This window comes from Crassostrea angulata, chromosome 6 (assembly GCF_025612915.1).
Source record: "Crassostrea angulata isolate pt1a10 chromosome 6, ASM2561291v2, whole genome shotgun sequence".
Classification (NCBI taxonomy): domain Eukaryota; kingdom Metazoa; phylum Mollusca; class Bivalvia; order Ostreida; family Ostreidae; genus Magallana; species Magallana angulata.
In genome coordinates this window covers 61,534,650-61,561,796 of record NC_069116.1, presented here as the reverse complement: position 1 = coordinate 61,561,796, position 27,147 = coordinate 61,534,650, and the positions used below count along the sequence as shown (strand labels likewise).

Genomic DNA, 27,147 nt, shown 5'->3' with positions numbered 1-27,147 from the left:
TGAGGAATAACATGAAATTTGCTGAACAGCTTCAAAATGTCAAACTACAGATCAAGTTTACATTTTTGTAGCGTCTGGTTGACATATTTTCGAGAAAATTAATTTTTTACATTCCAATTTTTTAATGTTCGAGTTCGGTATCGGGTTTGGGTGTGTATTGAATAAACGAGGAAAGTATGTAGTCAGTAATAATATTGTACATTACTTGGACCATTCCTTTTATTGTTTCTAACAAACAAATAAGTTCTATAAAATAGTTTCAAGCATTGTGTTGTTAATTTAGTCGACTTGGTTTTTTGTATAAATACAATTAGGTTCGTTATCGGGTTGGTCTGTTGATTTGGGGTACAGAAGACGATAAGAATGATATATTGTTTTCACAAATTTCTACAAACCGGTAGGGGACGTGTATTGCTTATGCAATACTCTCAGAATGCTTGTTGTTATTGCTTTGTTTCTTTTCCCCTATCATTTTTTTTTCTCTGACGTTTTCTCAAAAACGCTTCGACTGCGATTTTAATGGAACTTTCAGATCTTTTTTAACACAAAATTTGTGAGAAATTTATCGATCAATTTTTTTGGTCGTCACTTCCGGTCCCGAGATATTTATAATATTATCTTTTTGCTTGTTCACGATTTTTCTCCAAAAGTGTTGTAGATAGAAATTTCAAATTTTCAGGGATGGCAAAGAGTCTTTAGCCGCAGTGTTTCTCGCATAACCGAACGTCGGCCGTCACCGGAAGGAAATGAAAAACCTTAATTTTCCAGTTTTCTTTACTTTGATTTTTTACGTTCTTATTCGATAGAGACGCTCTCAAAACTTCCGAGTATGAAATTTGTTTTAAAATCGATCCAAGCATTCACGAGATTTTGGGCTCCAAAAACCCGAAGAGAGAGTTCGCGAAGCTCAGTTGTTAGAGTGGTGGACTTGTGCCCAGGCAACCCAGGTTCAGTCCCCGAGTGTCGAATATTTGTTCTTCCTAAATTGTGTAAAGATTTACGATTTTATATATATATATATTTTTTATTTCCATCTTTATTTCATCAAAAATCACAATAATAGGGACTTTTTACAGTATAATTTAAGTATAATTATATGTCTGTTGAAATTTTAATAGAGGGTTAAATGGAATTTGATGAAGTGTAAGGAAATGATAAAAAAGAACAACTATCCCTATAGTCTACTTTATAGTGCACTCAAACGGAAGACCTTTCGTTGCTCGCAACGAGCGTCTAGTTTTTCTTATTATTTCATATATTCCGTCTTTTTCATATAGAATAGGGAATATATATGAAACACTTTTTAAATTTTGTAAGTATATAGCATGCTAGCACAAACATTCAGTGTTATGCCGAGAACATTTGTAAATCTTTTTTTTTTAGATTACTTTTCTAAACATGGTCGTGAGGCAATATATATCATCCAATAATGATTAATATCACGGTGTCGAAACATTGCCAACCACGCACCTGTTGCCTCTTCATACATGTATATTGCCTTTTATGAATGCGATTTGCAGACGCATGTAACTATTTCAAAGACTGTGTTGAAAATGCGAACGTATGGCATTATCAGGGTACTTTGTCGGGAGCTATATCGTTTTTTTAACAAGAGGCCCATGGGCTTTATCGCTCACCTCCGCGACATAAGCCATAATAAAATCAGATTTATGAAGTCATATTAAAAATATCAGGGTGATATCAAAGTTATATCACAAGATCTTATTAACATATATCCCTATATCAAACTTAACCCCTTGCAGGGCCCATGAATTGGCCAGTGTCCACAGTCTAAACGATTAAGAAACAACTATGTCAAGATTATTGTATACAATACCATACATCATATCATTGAAGTTATTTTTAAATAATTTAAATGTTATCCTCTGTAAAATTGAACCCCTTAATGTGGCCCTACCCTACCCCTGAAGAACATGATTTTGACAAACTTGAATCTACACTATATGAGGTTGCTTTTGCTAAAGTAACAGCTTTATTGGCTGATTGGTTTTGGAGATTTTTCTTTCGATATTCCTATGTAAAAATTTGACGCCCCATTGTGGCCTTGTCCGTCCCCAAGGAATCATGATTTGAACAAATGGATCCATCCTTCCTGAAGAAGTTTCCACGCAAGCACCTTTTTCAGCCAAATGGTTTTAAAGAAGATTTTTAAAAAGATTCTCTCTATAATTTATATTACTATTAAAAAGTGCCCCCCCCCCCCCCTCAATTGTGGGCGCCAACCTACCCCAGGGCTCATTTTAAGTAAAAAGCAAAAATTTGCTTTTATTGACCCCCCTCTATTGTGGCCTCACCCTACCCCGGGGGTCATGATTTTAACAAACTTGAATCTATGCACCTCCCGAGGATGCTTCCATACATGTCACATCATTCTTAGCCAAATGGTTTTTGAGAAGAACACATTTTCTCAAAATATTTCTATGCAAAATTTTGCCGCCCCCCTTACCCCAAGGGATAATGATTTGAGCAAACTTGAATATACATCAACTAAGTTTGCTTCCACTAATTTTGCAGCTCTTCTGGCCAAATGGTTTTTGAGAAGATTTTTCATTTTTTTCTATTATTTGTATGTAAAAATGTGATCGCTCATTGTGGCCCCACACTACTTACAGGATTCATGATTTGAACAAATTTGAATCTACCATACCACACCACAAGTTTCAGCTTTTATGGACAAATAGTTTTTGAGAATATTTTGGAAAAATTCCAACTATTTTTCAATATAATTGCTAATTATCTCCCTTCAAGGAGGGCGTGGCCCTTCATGTCAACAAATTTGAATCTCCTTCACTCAATGCTCTGTGCCAAGTTTGGTTGAAATCGGCCAAGTGATTCATGAGAAGAAGTCGAAAAAGTAAAGAGTTTACGTAAGGACGGACGGACGGACAGACGGACGCCAAACAAAAAGTAATCAGAAAAGCTCACTTGAGCTTCCAGCTCTGGTGAGCTAAACCCTGAAAAGTTTATTAAATTTAAATCAATGAGTTACAAAAAAGACAATAAATCTGGTTGATGATTATTTCTGGAGAAAAGTTTCACTGGAACTAAATGACCATGACTGTGGTAAATATATTTCTTTGTTTCCATATAAAATTCAAAAATTTATTTGTGCATGTGTGGTTCAATCCTGGTGCCTTCGGGTTTAGCATGCTGAGCATAAATTTTCTTAGCTACTTGGAGTTAAATTAATACCGCATTTTAACATGAAGTTAATACTATAGCTGGGAACCATTATTTTGTAAAGAGTACGGTTCTTGTGATATATAAACCCTGGACCCGAGCTCTGTTGCCATTGACAACTTCTCTAAGACCAGTTAGTTGCAATAAATGCTGATTTTGTCTCTCTCGTTTTTATAAGTATTGCTGATTCCGATGTCCTGGTTTCGGAAAGAATATCTTTTAAAGATGAAGTTCTTGGTGTGATGGATAATCAAGATTCCGGGCTGACTGTTGCATGAATGAAACCAATCCGATATCGATTTTACTTGTATTTAAAAACGATAATAATGTAGTCACCTCCTTTTTTATGTGTTATTTTCACTTATAGATAATTGAACAGGAAATAATTTGTTTGGCTGAGCAGGGTGAAAGAGTAAATAACTGTTGTGTGACAAAGGTTTGCTAGATTGAACTGACCAATTTCCGAGTAGCGTGTGCATCCAACTTAACATTTAGCTAACTGCATCAGTTTCAGCTAAACAAAGCGTGGAAAGGATAATCGTTCTACATCTGATACCAACCGTGTGATGTTGTCCATTTTCTCCGTTCTCTGTGGGAAGAACTTCACCGCAGTCTGGTTTGGGTTGATGATTATTCCTGGAGAGAATTTTCACTTAATCCAAATGACCGTGATTGTGTTAACTGTTGAGTGACTGAAGTTTGCAAGATGTAAACTGACCGACTTTTTCAACTTGAATGTCCTCTGTGGGAAAAACTTTACCGCAGTCTGATTTGGGTTGACGATTATTCCTGGAGAGAATTTTCACTCAATCCAAATGACCGTGATTGTGTTAACTGTTGAGTGACTGAAGTTTGCAAGATGTAAACTGACCGACTCTTTTCAACTTGACTGTCCTCTGCGGGAAAAACTTTACTTGGTTTCAATCTATATATGCAACTGAGCTGGGATAAAGATAAAAAAGAACAAAGACTATATAGATCTTAATTAAAGCCCTGAGGAATGACTCAGGAATTAAATCGTCCCTATAAAATTTTAATATACAAAAAGAAAATTCATAACTAGAAACATCAAAGAGTAATTTAAGATAAAATTTATTTGGTGTAAACCTCTTTTAAGAAGGAACATTTTCTGAAATGTTGCACATGACAAGAAATATGATATTTACATTGTAATGATAAGTAATCTTTTTTCAATGATCAGTCAAATTCAATACATGTACAGAGAAATATATATATGAACATTCTTGAAAAGCACAAGTGACGCAGTTACTGTTTGAATAAAACACCACAAATCCTTTACATTGTCCTACGATAACCAACATAAGAGTTTATTTATTTGTCAGTTTAAAGTTCCGATTTCATCGACTGATTCACACACACGGCAATTGTTATCATTTGTTGAGATCTGCCCTGCAAGTCAAGACTTGGGTGTCTCGAAACGAGACTCATGTGTAGAGATCCTCCTGGTCAGTGCCGGGGAGCTCTGCCTCGTCCATGGAGCTGAAGTTAAGGAAGTGGGAGGGACGGTGGATCTCATGGTAGAACTCCTTGGGGTTCGACAGCTGGAGCTCATACTTCATGTTGGGGTCATGTCGCACACCTGAAAGGGTCATGGTCAACATCAACAGTTGTCAAGATCAGAGGACAGAGTCCTCATTGAAACCAGGTAAAATATCACATGTTCTTTCGTCATACTGTTTTGTGTTCTAAGTTATTCTGTTTTCTGGTCCAATGTAGGTTAAAAATTCGAATTTATATTCATAATAAACAAACATCTTTGTAATAAACTGATAGGTGTTGAAGAAAAACTGTTTTTAATGTGATCAATTCCTAATCAAATATCATGAATTTACATTGACAGAACTTTAACACAAGATAAAAATCAGGCAAATGATCATTATATACCTGTGGAGGTAGAATGCTATTATGGTATTGTAAGCTAGAAATAAATCTACATTTAGGATGATTATTCTGGTACTGACCCATGAAGTTGTAGTTCCATGAACTCTCGGACGGTGTCATGAAGAATCCCAGGAACCGGTCAGAGAGCAGCATCTGGACACGTTCGTAGTGAGAGGGGAGGTAACCCTTGGGGTTGTTGCCTGTGTCAGTGTTCTGACGTCCCCACTCACAGCCCGTAGGGGTCAGTTTGTAAGCAGTCAGGGAACATGATCCAGGGGTGAAACTGGAACAGACAGTAACAGTCTAATCAAATCATATTAAACAAGAGATCATCAAACCTGTACACACAGCGAACAATAAACAAGAGAAACCCAAACTTGTACAGCCCTTTACTCCCACTACAGACATGTACCCTGTGTTATCCCCTTACCTGCATGTGATGATGACCGTTTTCTCCCCGTCCCATGATTGGTTGTCGGCCATCACTCTGGCGTGGGTCGTGATGTCCTGTGGAGACAGCTGGGGCAACTCGTTTGGCTGAGTGTGGATCCATCCCAATGGCTCCATCTCCTGTTAACATAACGAGGCTTTCAATGGTATCTTTATACAAAATTGAGAATGATGTTAATCTTCTTGACATGGCAGCTAATTATGACAGACGCCTTACCTTAAGGTACTCATGGTTGGGGAGGATATTCGGGAGGTGAACCGTCTGATGTGTCCCCCACTGTGGAGGTAACACTATACACCTGATCTCTTTCACCTGGGGGTTGTCAGGGGGGCTCACTCCATACAAGTAGCCCGCAATCTTAAAATAAAAATGCAATGTGCTCTACATGTGTATCACATACACTATTTTTAATAGCAGACTGAAAATATGTTTAATAATATACGTAGAGAAATAAATCACGTCAAATCATCAGTGGATTGGTTGTCTGTGGCTCACTCAGTGCTCTTATTGCCAGACATAGTGTATAAACTGATACCTAATTCAGCTCTTACCTGGGCCCTCAGGTCCGAGATAATAATGAACTTCTTCAGCACGTTCTTGGGTAGGATGTAGGTGTACCCTGTCTCCTTGATGTCGTCCGAGGACACATAGATGTGATTTGTTCTGAGATGGAGGTTCGTGGCCGAAATAGCTCGCACTCGCCACTCGGTCTTCGAGGCGAATGTTGACGTCTCATAGTTACTGGTGGTGGAGGTGATGATCTCGTCCCCGTGTTTGTTGACTGTCCGAGTCGTGGTGGCCGTCAGTTGAGACTGCTCCTTTGTCTGTTTCTCAATCTCAGCTATCTGAACTCGCTGAGCTGAAGGAGCCGAGATTTCCATTCCTAGGATGATGTCTCTGATCTCGGATTGTGTGAGAGAAGCCACGTTTACACTAAAATCAAACACATCAACTATTCACATTCTAAATTTACAACCAACCTCAGAGAAATAATACCTGGCATTACACAAAATCTCAATTTACAATTCAATAATCCAACAAAGACGTACTTGTTTTTCTTGCCGTAGTCAGCCATGATGAGGTCCTTGAGCTGGTTCTCAATCTTCATCCACTCCTCGTCCGACAGACTCGGCCAGATGTGGTGGGCCTCAGTGATTGTCGTCTTGTCCGGTTTCAGAACCACCTTGGTTCTGTCGTTGTTCACGTGCAACGCTCTCAGGATCAGGATTAATCGAGAGAATGCCTGTCAGGAGAGAAAGATTAACTGTGTAGTCATCACATAAATATACATCTGTAATCACAAAGGGACTCTAGTAAAGAACTTACTGTGTAAGATGAAATGGTCTTCAGCCAATCATCATACAGATTGAACAACACCATCTGGGGTTCTGTGGCCTTCAGAATCAGATCTCCGAACTTCTCCACCTGTCAATGGATGTGTTAACACATATATACATGTACATATTCAAGGCTTCATCAAATTCATTAAACTAATCGTTTGTATCATCACAGTGTTTCTGAGATGTCAACATAGTATTTAAGTCTTCACACAATTACATTATTTTCATAATCATCATGTTGTTAATTCCCCCAATCCATTACATTACTGTATCTAAATGATATTAAAATTAAATTCTTGCCTGCTCTTATTGTTTGACAACTCTTCACTGAATGCAATCATTGGACAGTCTGACTGACTTCAATAATCAGACATACCTTAAGACAGGCCTGGAATGGTAGCTGGAGTTCACTGCCCTTGATGACAATGTTGGGGAAGTCCAGCAGATGGACCTCCAGGGGGTCGAGCATGCCCTTCCTGGTGACGATGATCTGCTTGGGCTGCTCTTCCACAGGCAGGGACCGAATCAAAGCTGCTACCTCCTCCGCTGTCTTCCACTTGGCCAGCTACAGAAAACAACCCGTGTGAAACATAATATCGGAGAGAACACTCAGTGTTGAAACAAAGTATCGGAAAAAACACTAAGTGTTAGTAAAAAACATATAGCTGTTTGTTAAAGTGGGATTTCTTTTATCCTGATCTTCTGTCTGTCTATAAATAACCAAGAACTCACCTGTCCCAGACGTTTCTGTCCTGCCCACACAGATGTGTGGATGATCTTCAGGAAGAGCTGCCCAGTTCTCGGGTTGAAGATGAAGATAGCTCCATTGATTGGCTTGGTTGTCAAGTTGCCTTCAAATGTCTGCAAAGAATCAGAAACACTGCATAAAATCTATTCTCAAATGCATAAATTAACTGAAAGCAATGTATTCTGTGATCTGAATACACTAAAGTTATCTTTATAACAAAACTGACCTTGTGTATGGTGACTCGATAGACATTTGTGTCGTCCACAAACCAGATGATTTGATTGGAGAAGAGCTCGCCGTAGTTCTGGGAGGACAGATACGGTTCAGTAGGCTCGGAGGAATACAGTTGGAGACCTTTACGGATCCTCTCCCTCAGGACGTACAGAGCAGGGTTAGCCTTCATGATCTTAGCCATAGCCTGCTGGACCAGGGGCTTACATCCTGGGAACCAGTTACCATAGCCACTGAAACACAAGAGAGAGAGAAACAATCAACTGGGGACCAGTCAACTAGTCAAACAGGGGACAATAAACAGGGAACTGAATAACAGTAAATGATGGATGGCATTCTCTGGATATCATGTAACTTCTTCATTTCTCAGACTTTCCTTACCTGTGCAGGTTGTATGCCAGATCTATACCAATCAGCAGGCCGGTGGGGGAGGGGTAGATACTCATGTTGTCTGTGGTGTAATCCAGGAACTTGGCTCGAGCGTAACGCTCGATGTCATGAGAGTCGTAGTCCCCCCATCTGAGCTGGATGTCTATCCAGTACTTCTGTGTAGTTGTGTTGTCCATCACGTCCCTACAATCAGAATTTACTTGTGATAAAAAGCAGTCAACTACTATTAATTATCTCTTTTTTTCAACATTTTAGCTAGGGTTGTGAAAACTCAAGATTATCCTTGTTGAAAATCTCTGCAGGCAAATTGAAGGACAAGGATAGAAAGAGTATCCAGTTATAGGAATTGCAGGGATATCATCCAGTTAGAGGAATTGTAGGGATAGCATCCAGTTAGAGGAATTGCAGGGATATCATCCAGTTAGAGGAATTGTAGGGATAATATCCAGTTAGAGGTTATGCTTACTTAGAGTCAGCCAACAGAGACGGCTTTGACACATTCCACTTGTACGCAGCAAACAGCAGAATGTCGGCACAGGAACTGTTCATCTTGTAGGACTTACGTGGGTGGATGGTCTCCTTCTGAACCGTCTCAATCTCCAGGGCGTCCAACTCCTGGTCAAACACCTACACGGACAGACAGACAGACAGGGATCATTAAGTGTTACAGATTGTTACATAATTATGAATATATACACTGTATAACATATAATTACTCTGACTCATATACCTGACAAAGGTCCATGACCACACTCTCGTGGATTTTCTGCCACAAGTGAGCCCTAAAGATCTGAATGAGGGAAATCTTCAGGGTGGGGATTTTTCCATGCATGAAGATTCCTGTCAAATCCAGTTGTACTTGGAAACCCACATAAACCTGCAATAAATGTTATTCATTCAGAAACTGTATCATATAAACAAGCCTCAACAGCATTTTTAAAAGGTATTTTTGGACCATTAACTTTTCCTTATGTAACTGTTGATACATGTTTCCCCTGTACATACGTTGGCTCTGTTGATGGTGGGGGACCACCACAGGGTGAAGCGACGGTTCGGGATCTGATTCAGACCTGACCGCTGGGCATTGGTCAGTTTCTTGTACTTCATGGATTCCTCAAAACCACTAGCTCTCTCCCTGAAACAAAACCATTCTCCATGAGCATACATGTATGCAGAGCAATGATATTTGTGTGGATCTTGATTCTAGACATTACAAAGAACTGCCATTTGTTGATATGTTGATTCTGTGTACTAATATTATAGGAATAAATTGAATAGCCACAGATTTTATGCCCATATTGACTTGGTTGGAAAGTTCACACTTTTTAAACCACTAGCTTAAACTTTTCCACCCATTTTACAGGAATATAAATTCTAAGGCTATTGAATAAATTCTTTATAATTCAATTCTCTACCATCCAGTACAGAAATTACAACAAGTTATACACTATAATAATATATTAAACACATTTTAAACAAACTTACTGTACACTGATACAGTTTATAATGCAAGCCAATGAATTAGAGTATTACAAACAGATATTGAATTTCTGGCTGTCAGTGTATGTTTTGTTGGACACTCACCAGAAGAGACCCTCCCAGGTTGGGAAGTAGGTCCCCTTGAACAGGGTGTGTTCCAGGATTCCCTCCACGCCCCCCAGGGCCTGGATCATGTCCGTCCGATAGTTGTTCAGATTCCACAGCTTCCCATCATGCCTCTGATGGGTCCACCAAAACGGGTTCTGCTTCAACACCTGAAATACAATCCAAACATTACATCTCTTTCAGAAATCACCTCTATCATTTCTACATTTGTAAATCACTGTGTGATGCCTAGTTACTGTTCTGTGATATATACACCTTACATTTGTAAATCACTGTGTGATGCCTAGTAACTGTTCTGTGATATATACACCTTACATTTGTAAATCACTGTGTGATACCTGGTAACTGTTCTGTGATATATACACCTTACATTTGTAAATCACTGTGTGATACCTGGTAACTGTTCTGTGATATAAACACCTTGTTTTCTGTGTGATACATTCTTACTACTGTTGATCACATTGATGTACAATAAAGGCATTGAACTTTCTGCACCCTTCATCCCTTGTCCCACACTAAAGTGTATATTACTATGCAGACAAGTGTTTACCTGGAAGGCTTTGAATTCTGTTCGCACCCTCCATCCCTTGTCGTAGGCCAGGGTGTGTCTGTCCTTCTGGAACAAGGTGTTGATTCTAGGGACTCCTCGGTCCCAGCTGTCCTCTAGATCTTCCAGGGTCAGCCTCCTACATAGACAAACCAAATCATTAAATAGCCCAGAAATATATCCCAATAACAGTCACATACATTACAAATCGCATCATTAAATACAGCCCAGAAATAGACACAAGTAAAGCCTTTAGTACTCATGTACATGTACATTAAAATAGGCATACACGTAAAGGTTGTTTTGTATAAATTTCCTTTAGTTTTTCATGTATGTACAGTACCTGTTTTGAGCATTGGCCTCCTGTCGTTTTAAAGCATATTCAGCCCACACTCTCTGTGAATCAATGAACTCGCTCTCCCATGGCATGATGTACCTGTCGATGAATTAAATAATGCACTGATACATAGATACATACATGTGAAGTGTTTTCTTCAAACAAACTCTTTTTTATCTCTTTTAACCACTTTGGTTCGTTTTAAATACACAGATTTTTACAAACTTTAAGAGGAAAAGAGAAGCATTATGATATTTATAGGACGGCCCCTGACCTGTACAAGTTAGGGATGAGTTGATCCTCGTCGTGACTCATGCCAGATCTGAAGTGAGTGATTCCAACATCGGTCTGTTTGGACCAGCGTAGATCCGACTGTGGAATCAGTACATGTCCCATGGATAACATCCCCAGGCCCCCCAGCTCCTTGGGGGTGTAAAACACAACAGGGGGAAACCTACTGGGCATCTTAGAGTTCAGTCCAATCTTGATTCGAGTCTGAATCTTGTTTTCACACTTTACCAACAAGTCCAGTAACTCCTGGGTGTTGACCACAGCCTCTCGGAAGTAGGTCATCAGCCCAATTAGGGCCGTGTTCCACTTATTTACAATCTGTAGCAAAACAACACTAAAATTCAACAAGAATACAATCTGTAGAAAAACAACACTAAAAATCAGCAAGAATGAGGATCATGTTACATGAACATCTCATCACCACAATTAGTTTGTTGAAAAATAATACAATACATGGGTAGACTTGTTTTCATTTTAGTCTACTTAATATACATGCTATCTGTTATAAAAATATACATCAGAAAACTAAACCATCATGTATTTATCAAGAATGAACCAAATATATTCCCTATATCTTTCTATTTACTTGTAATAACACCCCCTTTGTCACTATGACCTTTAAGTTCTGTCTGTTTATACTGTGGTAAAAGTTAGTACCTTTGTGAATGTGGTGGATCCGGAGGCCATCAGAATCTGTCGGACTCGGTTGTGGAATCTGGACATGGACTCATCATCCACCCTCAGGAAACACTGGGCTGTCCTCTCCTTGGTCACCTACACAGGAAATTATCAGAGTGTGAGTATCAGAACCTTAACCTATCTACAGCGATTAACACGATGTTCTTGAAGCAATTCACCACTACCAGTGAGAGAAAATGTAGGACATGGACAAATTCTGACCTCGTTCTGGAGATTCCAGACTCCATCTTTGTGGGTAAACTCTTCGTGAGTGGTTCGACACTTGGGCAGAATTCGACACTCAAAGCCGCACATGTTGAAAAGAAGGTTGGGGTTGTCCTTGCTGTACACAGAGACAAAACTCTCCTCCCATAGAATAGAGGTCACTGACCGAGGCAGTCGGTTCTTAATGTCCCAGAACACAGCCCGACCCCTGTAAGGTACAACACATGTATCACAATTCAAAGTGCAAACACTTCAACAAGGAAATAATCAATTATATTTTCTCTAGAAAAGGGAGTTTTTTGGTTTTCGTAAATCTTTTTGTACTAAACTTTAAAACATGTAAATTATTAATTCAATCAAAATCACAATATCTACTAGATAATTCTTATCGTCCATTACATCCTTGAAATAAACTTGGAATATTAAACAATGCTTTTAAGATTCACTTTCCAGTACACACGCACTGAATCAATGATACAGATTATTTTGATCCTTCACTATTTTCTTACAGATATGGACCCTACACTTCTTGTAGACTTACACAGATCATATCAACTCTATTTTCTTATACAGACCCTTCACTTTCTTGTGGACTAACACAAATCATATTGACTCTAAACTATTTTCCTAGATGGATCTACACTTTCCAGTAGACTTAGGTCCACTTTACACTATCTTTTTACTGTATATGGACCCTACAATATTTTTTACAGTGTATGGACCCTACACTTCCTTGTGGACTTACACAGATCACATCCACTCTACACTCTCTTTTTTACAGTATATTGACCCTACACTATCTTTTGACGGTATATGGACCCTACACTATCTTTTGACGGTATATGGACCCTACACTATCTTTTTACAGTATATGGACCCTACACTATCTTTTTACGGTATATGGATACTACACTATCTTTTTACAGTATATTGACCCTACACTATCTTTTTACAGTATATGGATACTACACAATCTTTATACCGTATATGGATACTACACTATCTTTATACGGTATATGGATACTACACTATCTTTATATGGTATATGGATACTACACTATCTTTATACAGTATATGGATACTACACTATCTTTTAACAGTATATGGATACTACACTATCTTTTAACAGTATATGGATACTACACTATCTTTTAACAGTATATGGATACTACACTATCTTTTAACAGTATATGGATACTACACTATCTTTTAACAGTATATGGATACTACACTATCTTTATACAGTATATGGACACTACACTATCTTTATACGGTATATGGATACTACACTATCTGGTAGACTTACAGATTTACATCGTGCTTCATTAGCCTCATCCTGGAATCTCGAGGCCAGCATTTCTTGTTGTTGTAGCCCACGATGTTCTCGTTGTTCGGATCTGGGTGTTCTGTCAGGTATCTCTGAATCAAGTCCCGAGCATCGTCAGCTGAGAATCTGTCAAAATGACAAATATGAGTTTATCTTTCCGATAAAAACACTCAAGATAGTATTAGACCTGACACCATAAACCATTTCTCTTGACTATCAGAGCTCGAACAACAAATGTCACATTGTTCTGATTCTATCATGAAAGTAGATGTCAGATACTTTGTACAGATTTATACCACAATAGTGTAAAGGTCTAATAACTGAACCTTCCATGATTCATGTATACAGTTACACAGAACATGCCAAAGTCTATTTTTTGACCCTTCATGTGTTAGATTATTCATTTGTTACCTAGAACTTGCCAATGTTTATTTTTTTAGTCTTAATGATTCACACTGTGTTATGATTCTGTCGTTGTCCAGATAAACATGTATATCGGTATGTTCAATAGTTTGTTGCTGGTACCTGAAGAAGATGTGAATCCTGTCCACGTATCTGGAATACAGGCGGATAGGGTGGGCACTCTCCGTCTCCACATCCTACAACAAACAAAACAAACCCAACGTTTATAATGAAGTAATAAAATCACATTAAGGACACAGGTAATTCTATATCAACCCTCCACCCCACACACACACAGTACCTGGAAGGTCAGGAAATCGTTGGGCATTTGTGGGGGTCCTGCCATTTCACTGGCCCTGTGTAGACCCAGAACTAACAGATCTAACACCAGCCCATAGTACTGGACGATGAACGAGGCGAACTGCAGCCCTCGGATGATTCCGTACGAATTTGTGTGGTTCATGTCCTAGAACAAATAAAATACATCAAAAAATTATAACAGAGTAAAATAAGACATCTCTCTACAAAATAAGTCACTTAGTACTTATATTAGAATAGAAACACCAATCAAAACAAGATGGAACCTATTGTACATCAGGGCTATGATAACAAGTAACCTTTTTTTGATTGGTGGAGCCTGTAATGTGTACTGACCTTGTAGTTTTAACCTTTCTTTTGATTGGTGGAGCCTATAATATCTACTGACCTTGTAGTTTTAACCTTTCTTTTGATTGGTGGAGCCTATAATGTCTACTGACCTTGTAGTTGATGACCACGTTGTTCTTTGCTGTCATGTAATCAGCAATGTTGTGATCCACTATCAGACGGAGTAATCTGTTGAGTAATGTCAGATCGATTTTTTCGTACATTTTCTCGTACTTGGTTTCCATCATGACATTACACTCCCCCTCGCCAGTCTCCCAGACGTCCTGTAGATTGTTGATTCCTGTGGGGCAACAAAAGTCACCCTTTACAGTTCTACTGATTTACTTGCTTGCCTAGGCCATCAAAACTCTCTATTTCATAAGTTAACACTAATCTGGTGTTTGTTATCTTTATATACTGACCAAATCATGATCAGTTAACTTCCCCTTCAACTGAACAACAGAAAGACACACAACTATCAAATCAAGTAAATATATATTTATCTTTTTTAATTGCTATGACTTTAACCCCACACGTGCTTTCCCCGTACTGACCTTGACACCACTTGTACACAAGGACAGGCGGTGGTTCCGAGTCCGCTGGCTTGATCCATGGCGGGAAAAGTCTCCTCTTATCTGCCTCATACCACAGGTACTGGTCCAGGTAGGCGTCTGTGATTTTCTCCAGAGGTTCTACGTCGTATACAGGAATCAGGTGACTGTACAGGTCCATGAACTCAATCCCGACCTGTAAATAAGGTCACCGATTACATGTAGCACCAGGTACAAGCTCACTGTTTGGTAGAGAATCTAACAACACAATATCGCTATTTCATATTGAATCCTTCCTCCGCAATCTATTCTTAACCTAATTTGTTTACCTCTTTGAAGGCTCTCTGGGTCAGCAGGTGACGTTTGATTCGAGACAGAGCTTCATGAGGATTGTCGTACGCCTGTTCTATCAGGCCAAGCTCCTCCCTCTGTGACTGGTTCAGACGACTCTTGACACTGAAATACAGAACATGACAATCACCACACTAATCTCTTCATGCATTGTAGGCCTACCTAAACTCACTTCAACAACATAAAATATTTACCTGTAGGCCTCCTTCAGTCTCTCCAGGGCCAGGATAAGAAGTTTAGTGTCGTGTTTGTAGGACAAGGGTGGGAAGGGGATGGGTGAGAATCTGCGGCTCTCAAGCCAGTGCACCGTGGTGGTGTAAATAGCCACCGCTTCCTCGGCTGTGATGTAGGGTCCGTCCTGTAATATCAGTGCTCAAGTTGTACGTCCATTGTACTTTACAATAAGCTTATTACATTATCAGAGTGAAGTATCAACAATGGCAATTTCCAATAAACTGCAAGATGTATTTACGTTCAGGTATTAGTGTTGACATTAAAAAGTACCTACTCTCAGGTAATTGTGTTGAAAGAAGATGAGCATTCCTCAAGGTAATTGTGCAGATAACACAAAAAACCTTTTTTCAAATACATGTAATTGTGTTGAGATTAAAAAGTGCCTATCCTCAAGTAATTGTGCTGACATTAAAAAGTACCTACCTCCAATTATAATACTGACATTAAAAAGTTTATAACTTCAGGTAATTGTGTTGAGATTAGAAAGTACTTACCTTCAGGTAATTGTGTTGAGATTAAAAAGTACCTACCTTCAAGTAATAATACTGAAATAAGAAAGTACCTACCTTCAGGTAATTGTGCTGACGCTCCTGCTCAGCCTTCAGGTATAGACGTGTCAGACGACCCAAGTTCTTCTTGCATACTGTCTTGTCCACCTAATCAAAAGTGAAAGTGTTAAATAAGTCAATTTAATATTGTAATGGAAAAACTTTGCTTTTATAAGTTAATTTGGTGTATAAAGGGGAAAATATATTAGACAAACACCTTACCATTACTGTACTGAATAACAATTTTATTAATCTTTAATCTCCGTAAATGTTTGGACAGTTCAGTTACTTGCTTACTACTGCATAGATGTAGGCTTCTAATTTACTCTTCTACTTATACTTAATTTTTTTCATTTTGCCCAGTCAGATTTGCTCAGATTCTTTAAAGCAGTACTCTTAAGCATCCCATTATGTGACTCCATCTATATAGTGATTGTGTAACCAAACATGTCCTCCCCCTTTCTGGGGGCCCCTTCAGATTCTCTCTTTGTTAATGTGGGCAGTAAGACCTATACCTAACACTCTCTACCCCCTTACTGTGGCCCCCCTTCGGATCCTCTCTCTGTTATAGCAGGCAGTAAGACCTATACCTAACACTCTCTACCCCCTTACTGTGGCCCCCCTTCGGATCCTCTCTCTGTTATAGCAGGCAGTAAGACCTATACCTAACACTCTCTACCCCCTTACCGTGGCCCCCCTTCGGATCCTCTCTCTGTTATAGCAGGCAGTGAGTCCTATACCAAACACTCTCTACCCCCTTACCGTGGCCCCCTTCGGATCCTCTCTCTGTTATAGTGGGAAATGAGTCCTATACCAAACACCGAGTCCTATACCTAACACTCTCTACCCCCTTACCGTGGCCCCCCTTCGGATCCTCTCTCTCTGTTATAGTGGGAAATGAGTCCTATACCAAACACTGAGTCCTATACCTAACACTCTCTACCCCCTTACCATGGCCCCCCTTCAGATCCTCTCTCTGTTATAGCAGGCAGTGAGTCCTATAACAAACACTTTCTACCCCCTTACCGTGGCCCCCCTTCTGATCCTCTCTCTGTTATAGTGGGCGGTATTGGTCCACCAGTCGGCCTTGGCTTTGACGTAGCGAAGGATCATGTTCTCTATAGGGATGGGAAGGCCTGGGACCTTCCAGGGGATGTTGGCCTTCCAACACCTCCAGGCCTCACTCAGGTGCTGCAGGATTGTCCTAGCCTTGTTCTGCTTGATTCCATCCGGCATCATGTCCAAAATGTCGTGCATCACCTGATCAGTAACAGAACAATGAAATTTAGCACTCATAACGCCTTTCAAACAAATGTAATTTACAGTTTCCAAGTATCATAGAACCATGATCTTACCGCTGCTCTCAGCTCCAAGTCATAGTGACTCTCAACTCTCTGCTTGGTGACTGTCTTGGCCACTCCTTTAGAGTGTCTGCCCTCAAACTGTCGAGACAGGAGGTTCCCCAGCCAGCGTTCTAACAGGGGGGTGATTCCCCTCATAAAGAAGAGCCACACTCTCCAACCTGGGGCCCAGAAACCACAGCCTGGGCCCTTACCCACAGGGCCCTGCAAACACAACACAAATGTTATCTTACTGAAAACTATCCCTTTTCTGCAACTCACACACACATAATTATGTACTCTTTGTTGTTTACCTGAACTCGCTTTATGGATTTCTTAGTTTTGATAAAATTTCTACCTCCACACACAAGCACACAGTTGGGTGTGGGGAATAGACTCACCGTGTTGAATCTGTAGTAGATAACATGTTTCAGATCCTTGCACATCCTGATCTGTCGCATCAACTTGTACTTGTATCTGTACATTCCTGTCAGCTGACCCACATGTGCAAACACGTACTGAATTCCATCAGCAAGCTGTCAATATACACATACATGTATTCTTACTATCAATTATTAAAAATTCTTAACTTAGCAGTTCTATCGCCCGATACAGAGCAGTTACATCATGGTACCTGATTCTACATAATGGTCTTCCTTACCTGAAAGGCATCAACGTTTCCCAGTCTGTACTGAACATGGCTGTCCACAATAAGTTTAGTCAGCCTTAGAATCTCACGACAAAGATGAAAAGCATTACCAAACCGGGACTTCTTTCTTTCCTACAGATAACAAAATAAAACATCTTTTTATGGCAAATCAAACAAGAACATATGGTATATATATATATGTGTATCTTCATATGTAAGCTGTCTGCAGAAAAATCAGTTTGTTGTCAATTTCTAACCTATGCTGCCAATGTCTTACCCTTTGTTGTTAGTGTCTATCTATGTTGTTTGTATCTTACCTATGAGATATCAGTGTCTTACCTTTGTTGTCAGTGCTTTTGCTATGTTGTCAGAGTCTATCTATGTTGTCAGATTCTATCTGTTGTCAGTGTCTTACCTTTGTTGTCAGTGTTTTTGCTATGTTGTCAGGGTCTTACCTTTGTTGTCAGTGTTTTTGCTATGTTGTCAGGGTCTTACCTTTGTTGTCAGGGTCTTACCTTTGTTGTCAGTGTTTTTGCTATGTTGTCAGTGTTTTTGCTATGTTGTCAGAGTTTATCTGTTGTCAGTGTCTTACCTTTATTGTCAGGGTCTTACCTTTATTGTCAGTGTCTTACCTTTGTTGTCAGGGTCTTACCTTTGTTGTCAGTGTTTTTGCTATGTTGTCAGGGTCTTACCTTTGTTGTCAGGGTCTTGACTGGCTTCAGGTTAAAGTTGTAGTCCAGATGAAGGTAGTTGAGATTCTTACGGTGGATCAGAAGGTTGAGCATGTTGTAACCTTGGCGACACACCTGTAGACCTACTTCTACCCAGTCCAACTGAGTGCTCTGGAAAAACTTGGTGGCTTTGAAAGACTTGAACAGATATCTACAAAATCAACACAATACTTTGAAGGTCTTAAAAATGAACACCACATGCACACATATTTTATATAAAAGACAAAACTGTTCATCTTTATGGTCCACTTATTGTCTTACCGTTTCTTCTGAGCTTTGGGTGGTCTGTGTTTGAGTGCATTCAGCACAAAGTACTTGAGGAGCTTCTGGTAAGAGACCCTCACTTTCACTGGCATCCCTGCTGGGCAGTGCTCTCTGTACCTGTCAGAGAGAAAGATGTCACGGCATAAAGTATACTTGATATGTTGTTGTCACGGCATAAAGTATACTTGATATGTTGTTGTAAAAGCATGAAGCAAACAGAATATTAAGATCTAGGATCATAAAGTATACTGAAAAGGAAGACATAAGAGCATAAAGTACATTGGATGGAAATATGTAACAGCAAAAAATATACTGGACATAATTTAGAAAGACATAATATCCAAATAAATAAATTGAAAGTTACTTATTCCACATAACAATTCTATTTCAGCTGCTCTAAAATTACATCTTCACTCCAAAATGTTTCACCTACCATGTTTTCACAAGTGGAACATCAATAGCCCTTCTACAGCGCCCTGACCTCAGGTTGAAAGGTCGTGGAGCAAACATCAGAGCGATGCCATTGGCTGTATTGTCAGAGTAGAGGGGTGTGTCCTGTAGGAATGGCTGGACATAATCAGGCAACTCAAAGTCCTCATCATCGTCCGGGAGAGGCTCCGAACTCTACAGATAAATCAGAATAAACTGTCAGACTCGGAACTCTACAGATTAATCAGATTGAATAGTCAAGCTTAGAACTCTACAGATAAATCTGAATTAATCATCAGACTCTAAACTCTACAGACAAATCAGAATCAATCATCAGACTCTGAACTCTACAGATATTTCAAAATAAATTGTAAGGCTCCAAACTCTACAGATAAATCAGATTGAATAGTCAGGCTTAGAACTCAACAGATAAATCAGAATAAATTATCAAGCTCGAAACTTAACAGATAAATCCGAATCAATCATCAGACTCAGAACTTTTGAGATAAATTATAATAAATCATCTCATGACGGGAAAGTCAGTTAAATTTTAATAGAGTATTGTTACTACATGTAAATAATTGTAGAATAATTAAAATTCAAATATTGACAATGAGAGCAAGTTAACTGATATAATATCAACAATACCAAACAGGTAACAATACAATCACTTCATAGGTTACCTTAGTAACATGTCTGTGGGAGATGGGATTGATGAGAGGGTCAAAGTAGAAGGCCGGCAGGTCAGGGTCCTCCGTCTTGATGTACACAACATTTGGGGTGTGGTACCTGAAATATACGACCATTGTCAGAGGTATCGAAGAGTACACGCACTAGTACACACCAGAGTTTGAGGGCCCTGAAGTGTGTAGGTACACAGTAACCTCCCCCCAGAAGCTGTCAGAGACCTTAGCTCCTTCAGTCCAGTACGATCTGAGGTAATATCTGGTCTCTATCAATTCTATATCATGCTCTCTCCTTCATGAACTTTGTCTATACTGTTCCTGTTTTCTCGAGAACATGAGCATCAATTATACAACTTCCACTAATTCTACAACTATCTATTTGCAAAATCCTTTAAGAAAACTTGACTTCCAATTCATCTTACCATGACAAGTGGACCTTGTAGGGCAGACTGTTGTACAAATACGGAAAGGCAATGCGATACTCTGTTCTGATTGGTTGACGAATGATGATCTTATTGATGTCATTAAATTCATTCCAGTCCTCATCCCTGAAAAAATTCATTACAAGGTCAAAACCCAGAATATTTCTACAGGTATTTCCCTTCTTCATTCAAGATGACATAATGCATCTTGAATTTATTAAGAGAAGTAAGGGTCAGAATGTAAACCTGTAACAATCATATAACAACAAACTGAAACACAATATAAATGTATTCAATTTAAAACTGTAATTAAACAGAGGACAACTGTATTATTGTTTTGTAACAGAGCTTGTTTTGACAAACTTTTGCCTGGACTCTAGAGACTTACTGTAGCTCTTTGTCCTTCACCAACGGCTCAAACTTGGGTCCCCCAGGGATGGCCATATTGAGAGCTTTGGCGGTGAAAAAGGACTTTAAGTCAAACAAGTAGAAATAGTTCTCATCCACCAGGTCTGTCAGTAGCTGGTTACCAAGCCGATAGAGGACAGACATGATAGGCAAAGACAGATTCCACTTTCTGTATGTGCTCCCATTCACATACCTAAAAATAATTATACATGATATACATGTACATGATTGTATAGATGTACAACACATGTAGATCAACTTTTCAATCTTTACACGATAAAAACTGTGATTTTTTTTAAAAACTTGTTCAGTTTACATCAAACTTTTATGCACACATTTATTTTGATTTCTTCTTGATGACATACTTGGAGTCAGTGAGTGGTTTGTGATCGTAGAACCATTCCATGACAGGCTTGTCTTCCTCTAGGTCAAGCTCCATTTGAATGGCTTCCAATGGCTCCACATCTAACACATTGTCAGCATAGTCTAAGGGGGGCTCTTCATCGTCAAAAGGAGGAAACCTCATCCTCTTAAAGTGGCGACGATCTCTCTTTTCTCTCCTCATCATAATCCACATTGTTCTGAAAATAAAGATCTGACTATGCGGTATATTCTGAATTTACATTTGGAAGAGGAAATAAATAAGAAATTAAAAATTACATGTAATGAAGGTTCCCTTTTTTGATTCAGAAAGAAATCACCTTAGAGTCATCCAAAAGAGAGCATTTTTAAAGTAAAAACTCTTTCTTGAAACCAAAGTGACGGTACTGTTTGGGCAGTATGACATTCTCCAATGTTTTGATAACTTACCCCCACTGAGCAATGTACACTGGTTCTATGACCCAGGGAATCTCGTTGACAAACGTGATGGCTCCCGTGAGGTGGTACAGTACTTTGACATCTCGGATCTGTTCCCAGGGCATGGGCATATTCTCCATTAATTTCAACACTGCATGTGGCATATACTTCAGGGCTCTGAAATGGAACATAGACTGGATTATGCTTATTGATCAAATAAATATTCAAGTTTCAGGATTAACATAACAACAATAAATAATGTAGCAAAAAAATGTTTTTTACCAATTAACAGAAGATCTTTTCTTATAAAATAAAAGATTACCACCCAAGCATAACATACAGTGAAGGTAGGAGACGCTTACCCAAGATAAACTCTCTTATCATGTCTGAATTTCCTATTCGTCATGTCTCCATGGTCACGGACGATTTTTCTTACATGCTCTGGTGGCATATCATCTTTCTGAGCATCAACAAATCCAAACTTTCTTTTTTCACTGTATCTCTTTGACTGCAACTGCTGCCATTTTCTAACTAAAGAAGAAAATGAATAATCACATAATAATGTTTTTGTGTATGGTTATAATTTATACAAAAACTTTATTAGTTAATGCTCTCTAAAATGACGAATTCCTTTTATAACAAAATAGTACTTTTGTACAACAATTGTCATTATGTTGATCAATATATTGAGTTACCAAAGTATAAATTTAAAAACTGTGTTCAGAGAGGTTAATAAAGAAACAACCAAACTATATCCCCACAAAGCTGGGATATGTCACAGTGTGTACCCTTTTCTTGGAGTTTTTCCTCTGACATGTAGTCTGGGACTTTGGAGGGTACAGACTGGGTCTGCTGGGGAAGCACCTGCTGCTGGGGAATCACCGACACCTGCTGCTGAATCAAGGGTACTTGCTGTATGATGAAGGGCTGGCCTCCCGGCCCAATTAAATACGGGAAAGCCATGATACTCTACACCAAAAATGAAAGGATATCAAAGTTTGTCAAGATTTTTGTTTTGAATGTTAAAAACAAAACAATCAAAATAGATGCCATCTTCATTTTAAAGAATTGTGTCATTTTGACAGAAGTACTGCTGACATCTAAATCAAATCGCACATGTGTATTTTGTTTTGACTTCGTTTTATTTTCGACTTGCGCCGGTCTGGATTTGTTATGCTTAACAAAGGTTTCAATATTTTGCTATGATGTATGATTTATTTCAATCAATCTGTGTTAAACATGGTTTTAAACATGCATATCATCCAAAGTTATTAACATTACCTTTTAGTTTTACTGTCTATTAACTCAAAGCGTGTTAAACGTGTTCACAGAATCCATTCTCGCCGTAATGGCGTCGCACGTAAATTGAACGTAAGTCACGTGACAACTTGTAGTCCGAACCCGTTGGTATATGGTCATTGGATGTTTTGCTAACCTGAGACCCACAAGACAGACAAGACGACCGAGAGAGCAATATAGAATTATCTGTATATAAGAAATACATGTAGCTGATATGCTGAATACCATCCTTTCAATATACAGGTGCTTGCGGACTGTTCTTCCAATTCCCTTCCTTCTCTGAGAGTTGAAGTTATGTCAAATATAGTTTATAAATCTACCATATATACGGCACGCCAAATTCATTAAAATAAGCTAATCATAGTTTCAAAGTCGATAAACTAGGTTAAACGGTTATAAACCATAGATTCAGGACATAAAACTATAGTTAACGCGGTCTTCTATAACTATAATTAACATTGTCATGATAGTGAAAACAACCATTTGCGATTGCGAAACATGTAGTTTATCTGATAAATATAGTTAAACTTTGATTAACAACTCGCAACTATTATTAAGGAATGTTAATTATAGTTTACATGTCTGAATCTATACTTATCTGCAAAATCTATTGATATCTTATGTTATTCACTTTTATTTGCAGACGGATAAACTAATTAGATACTCATTCGTGAACTATAGTTTACAACCGTTAAATATAGTTTTACAGATAAAAACTATATATAGTAAACGAATCATTAACTATTATAAACGAATGAATCTAAAACTATAGTGTACGGTTGGTAAACTATAGTTAACAGCTAATTATAGTTTAGTGTTCGTCTATATAGTTTATAGTCAATAAACTTAGTTTATCGCCTGAGAAACTATAGTTAACGAATAAGGGTTAGTTGACCCCCACTTTTTGTCGGGATTTTTTGAAGAGTCTGCCCCATCCCCTGTTTCAAAAACAATGCTACACTAGTGCCTGTAATTCAATGAAAAGGTGGCTACTTGTAGCTTCTCACAATAGTAACAACTACATATGCATGTAACGCTACCATGATATATTTTCCAGCTCTATTTTATTAAATGTAAAATACATAACCCTAATCCTAATCTATATATCTCATATATGTAAACCATAATAAACGCAATCATCCGTATGTTTCAGAAGTGCAAAACTACAATCATCGCTGAAAACAACCACATGCAATTGTAAAACATGGTTTATTTGATAAATGTACGTAGCGTCGATCGAAATCACGATTGTGAAACTTTGATTAACAACTCTTAACTATAGTTAACGAATGTAAACTATGATTAACAAGAGGCCCAGGGGCCACATCGCTCACCTGAGCAACAATTGCCTTAATTCTGATCAAATTAGCATTACAGTATCAAAATATCTTGACAACTGAGTACAGTAGATCTTGCTAAAAAAAATTTGAAAATCTGCCAATTTTTATCCACCTCTTATTTTTTGGTAAATACCAAGCCCCTTTTGTTGTTGTACCTCTAAGATTTTTCTCTATTCCTATATACCCCCCCCCCCCCCCCATGTCGTGGCCCCACTATTCTCTAGGGAATCATGGTTTCATCAAACTTAAATCTACCTTTAATGTAAATATTCAAACTGCCATCACGGTCCCGCCCTACCACTAGGTACTTTGATTTTGCAAACTTGAATTTACACTACCCGAGGATGCCTCTACACAAGTTTAAGCTTTTCTGGCCAAATAGTCTTTAAAAAGAAGATTTTGAAAGATTTTCTCTATATATTCCTAAGTAAAATTTCATCCCCCATTGTGGCCTCACCCTACCCCTGGACTATTATTTAAACAAACTTGAATCTATATGATCTGGGAATGCCTCCACTCAAATTTGGGCTTTCCTGGCCTAATACTTTTGAGAAGAAGACTTTTAAAGATTTTCTCTATATATAAAAATGTATCCCCCATTGTGGCCCCACCCTACCCCAGGGACCATGATTTGAACAAACTTGAATCTAAATTATCTGAGGATGGTTACACGCCAATTTGAGATTTCTTGGCCAAATAGTTATTAAAAGAAATTTTTAAAAAGATTTTCTCTATATACTCTTATGTAAAAATTGATCCCCCAATTGTGGCCCCACCCTACCCCCGGGGACTATGATTTGAAGAAACATGAATCTACACTACCTGAGGATGTTTCCATTTATTAATTTGAGTTTATCTGGCCTAATAGATTTTGAGAATAAGATTTATTAAGATTTTCTCTATATATATTCCTATGTAAAACTTGATCCCCCAATTGTGGCCCCACCCTACCCCCGGGGATCATGATTTGAACAGACTTAAATCTACACTACCTGAGGATGCTTCCATTATAATTTGAGCTTTTCTGGCCTAATAGTTTTTGAGAAGAGGGTTTTTAAAGATTTTCTCTATATATTCCTATTTAAAACATGATCTCCCTATTGTGGCCCCACCCTACCCCCAGGGACCATGATTTAAACAAACTTGAATCTACACTACCTGAGGATGCTTCCACTCAAAGTTGAGCTTTCCTGGCCTAATAGTTTTTGAGAAGAAGATTTTTAAAGATTTTCTCTATATATTCCTATGTAAAACTTAATCCCCCAATTGTGGACCCATCCTACCCCCGGGGACCATGATTTGAACAAACTTAAATCTACACTTCCTGAGCATGCTTCCAATTTAATTTGAGATTTTCTGGCCTAATAGTTTTTGAGAAGAAGATTTTTAAAGATTTTCTCCATATATTCCTATGTACAACTTGATCCCCCAATTGTGGCCCCACCCTATCCCCGGGAACCATGATTTGAACAAACTTGAATCTTCACTACCTAAGGATGCTCCCATTTTAATTTGAGCTTTTCTGGCCTGATAGTTTTTGAGAAGAAGATTTTTAAAGATTTTCTCTATATATTCCTATGTAAAACTTTATCCCCCTCCTGTGGCCCCTCCCTACCCCCGGGGACCATGATTTGAACAAACGTGAATCTACACTACCTGAGGATGCCTCCACACAAGTTTAAGCTTTTTAGGCTGAATAGTTTTTGAGAAGAAGATTTTTGAAAAATACCAACAAATTTTTAATAATTCTCAATTATCTCCCCTTTAAAAAGGGCGTGGCACTTCATTTGAACAAACTTGAATCCCCTTCACCTAGTGGTGCTTTGTGCCAAATTTGATTGAAATCTGCCCAGTGGTTCTTGAGAAGAAGATGAAAATGTGAAAAGTTAACGACAACGACGACGACAACGACAACGACAGACAACCAGAAAAGCTCACTTGAGCCTTTGGCTCAGGTGAGCTAAAAACTCTTAACTATAGTTAACGAATGTAAATTATATTTTACAGATGTGAGTCTGTATATGTATCTGCAAAATTTATTGTTTACGTTATATGCAGACAGATAAACTTAGATTATCTTTAGTAAACTATAGATTACACCCGTTAAATATATATAGTTTTACAGATAAAAACTATAGTTATTTTTAATGAATCTAATTTATCAAGTATCAACTGTGAAACTGTTTAGTTTTTGTTTGTTTGTGAATCTATAATCAGCAAATCACATACAGATAAACTTAGGTGATCAATTTTAAACTATAGTGACAACCGACCGTCAAATATGGCTCTAGATGAAAACCATAGTAATTAAACTAATTATTATATATTTTACGGTTCATATAATTATATCAACTATTTATTTTACAGCCGATAATCGTATTGGTTATTATATGTGACTGAAACGTTTCTATAAAGTTGATTTTTGTGAATTTGGCGTGTCATATTTGTACCGGTGGGTTCCATTCCCATTTTCACGTTTAATATTAGAGCTGGAAAATATCATGGTAGCGTTAATTGTTACTATTTGAATCAGAATAGCTACCTTTTCATTGAAATTGTAGGTATGTAGCAACGTTTTTGAAAAGGGGAATGGAAGCAGACTCATCCAAAGAAAACCTTGACAAAATGGGTGGCGGTCAACTCTACGTTAATTCACTTTTGGGATCCGATACGCTTTTTAAAAAAAAAACCTGATGATTTATTTTTTATAGTTCGGGATCGAAATACAAGTATTGTTTGTATTTTAGTTCCTGTATGTAATAATGTAGTGTTATTAC

At 38.3% G+C, this 27,147-nt stretch overlaps 1 protein-coding gene across 1 annotated transcript; it reads right to left on the bottom strand.

Annotated features, from left to right (window-relative positions):
* Nucleotides 1-4,276: 4,276 nt before the first annotated feature.
* Nucleotides 4,277-23,125, bottom strand: LOC128188296 (pre-mRNA-processing-splicing factor 8). The gene is made up of 43 exons (XM_052859258.1): nucleotides 23,013-23,125; nucleotides 22,520-22,700; nucleotides 22,094-22,262; nucleotides 21,744-21,908; nucleotides 21,299-21,514; nucleotides 20,914-21,126; nucleotides 20,526-20,651; nucleotides 20,101-20,206; nucleotides 19,422-19,612; nucleotides 18,986-19,105; nucleotides 18,686-18,875; nucleotides 18,006-18,125; nucleotides 17,746-17,880; nucleotides 17,360-17,569; nucleotides 17,031-17,264; nucleotides 16,023-16,112; nucleotides 15,417-15,580; nucleotides 15,201-15,327; nucleotides 14,875-15,067; nucleotides 14,434-14,621; nucleotides 13,977-14,141; nucleotides 13,799-13,872; nucleotides 13,253-13,399; nucleotides 11,944-12,154; nucleotides 11,701-11,817; nucleotides 11,027-11,361; nucleotides 10,759-10,851; nucleotides 10,419-10,554; nucleotides 9,848-10,017; nucleotides 9,269-9,398; nucleotides 8,994-9,140; nucleotides 8,730-8,890; nucleotides 8,255-8,446; nucleotides 7,869-8,106; nucleotides 7,627-7,755; nucleotides 7,271-7,459; nucleotides 6,881-6,979; nucleotides 6,604-6,797; nucleotides 6,106-6,487; nucleotides 5,771-5,911; nucleotides 5,534-5,673; nucleotides 5,184-5,386; nucleotides 4,277-4,801 (listed from the first exon to the last, which is right to left on the bottom strand). Exons 2-43 carry the CDS (start codon nucleotides 22,692-22,694, stop codon nucleotides 4,647-4,649), a joined length of 7,080 nt encoding a protein of 2,359 aa, XP_052715218.1. The 5' UTR covers nucleotides 22,695-22,700; nucleotides 23,013-23,125; the 3' UTR covers nucleotides 4,277-4,646.
* Between the last annotated feature and the right edge of the window lie 4,022 nt (nucleotides 23,126-27,147).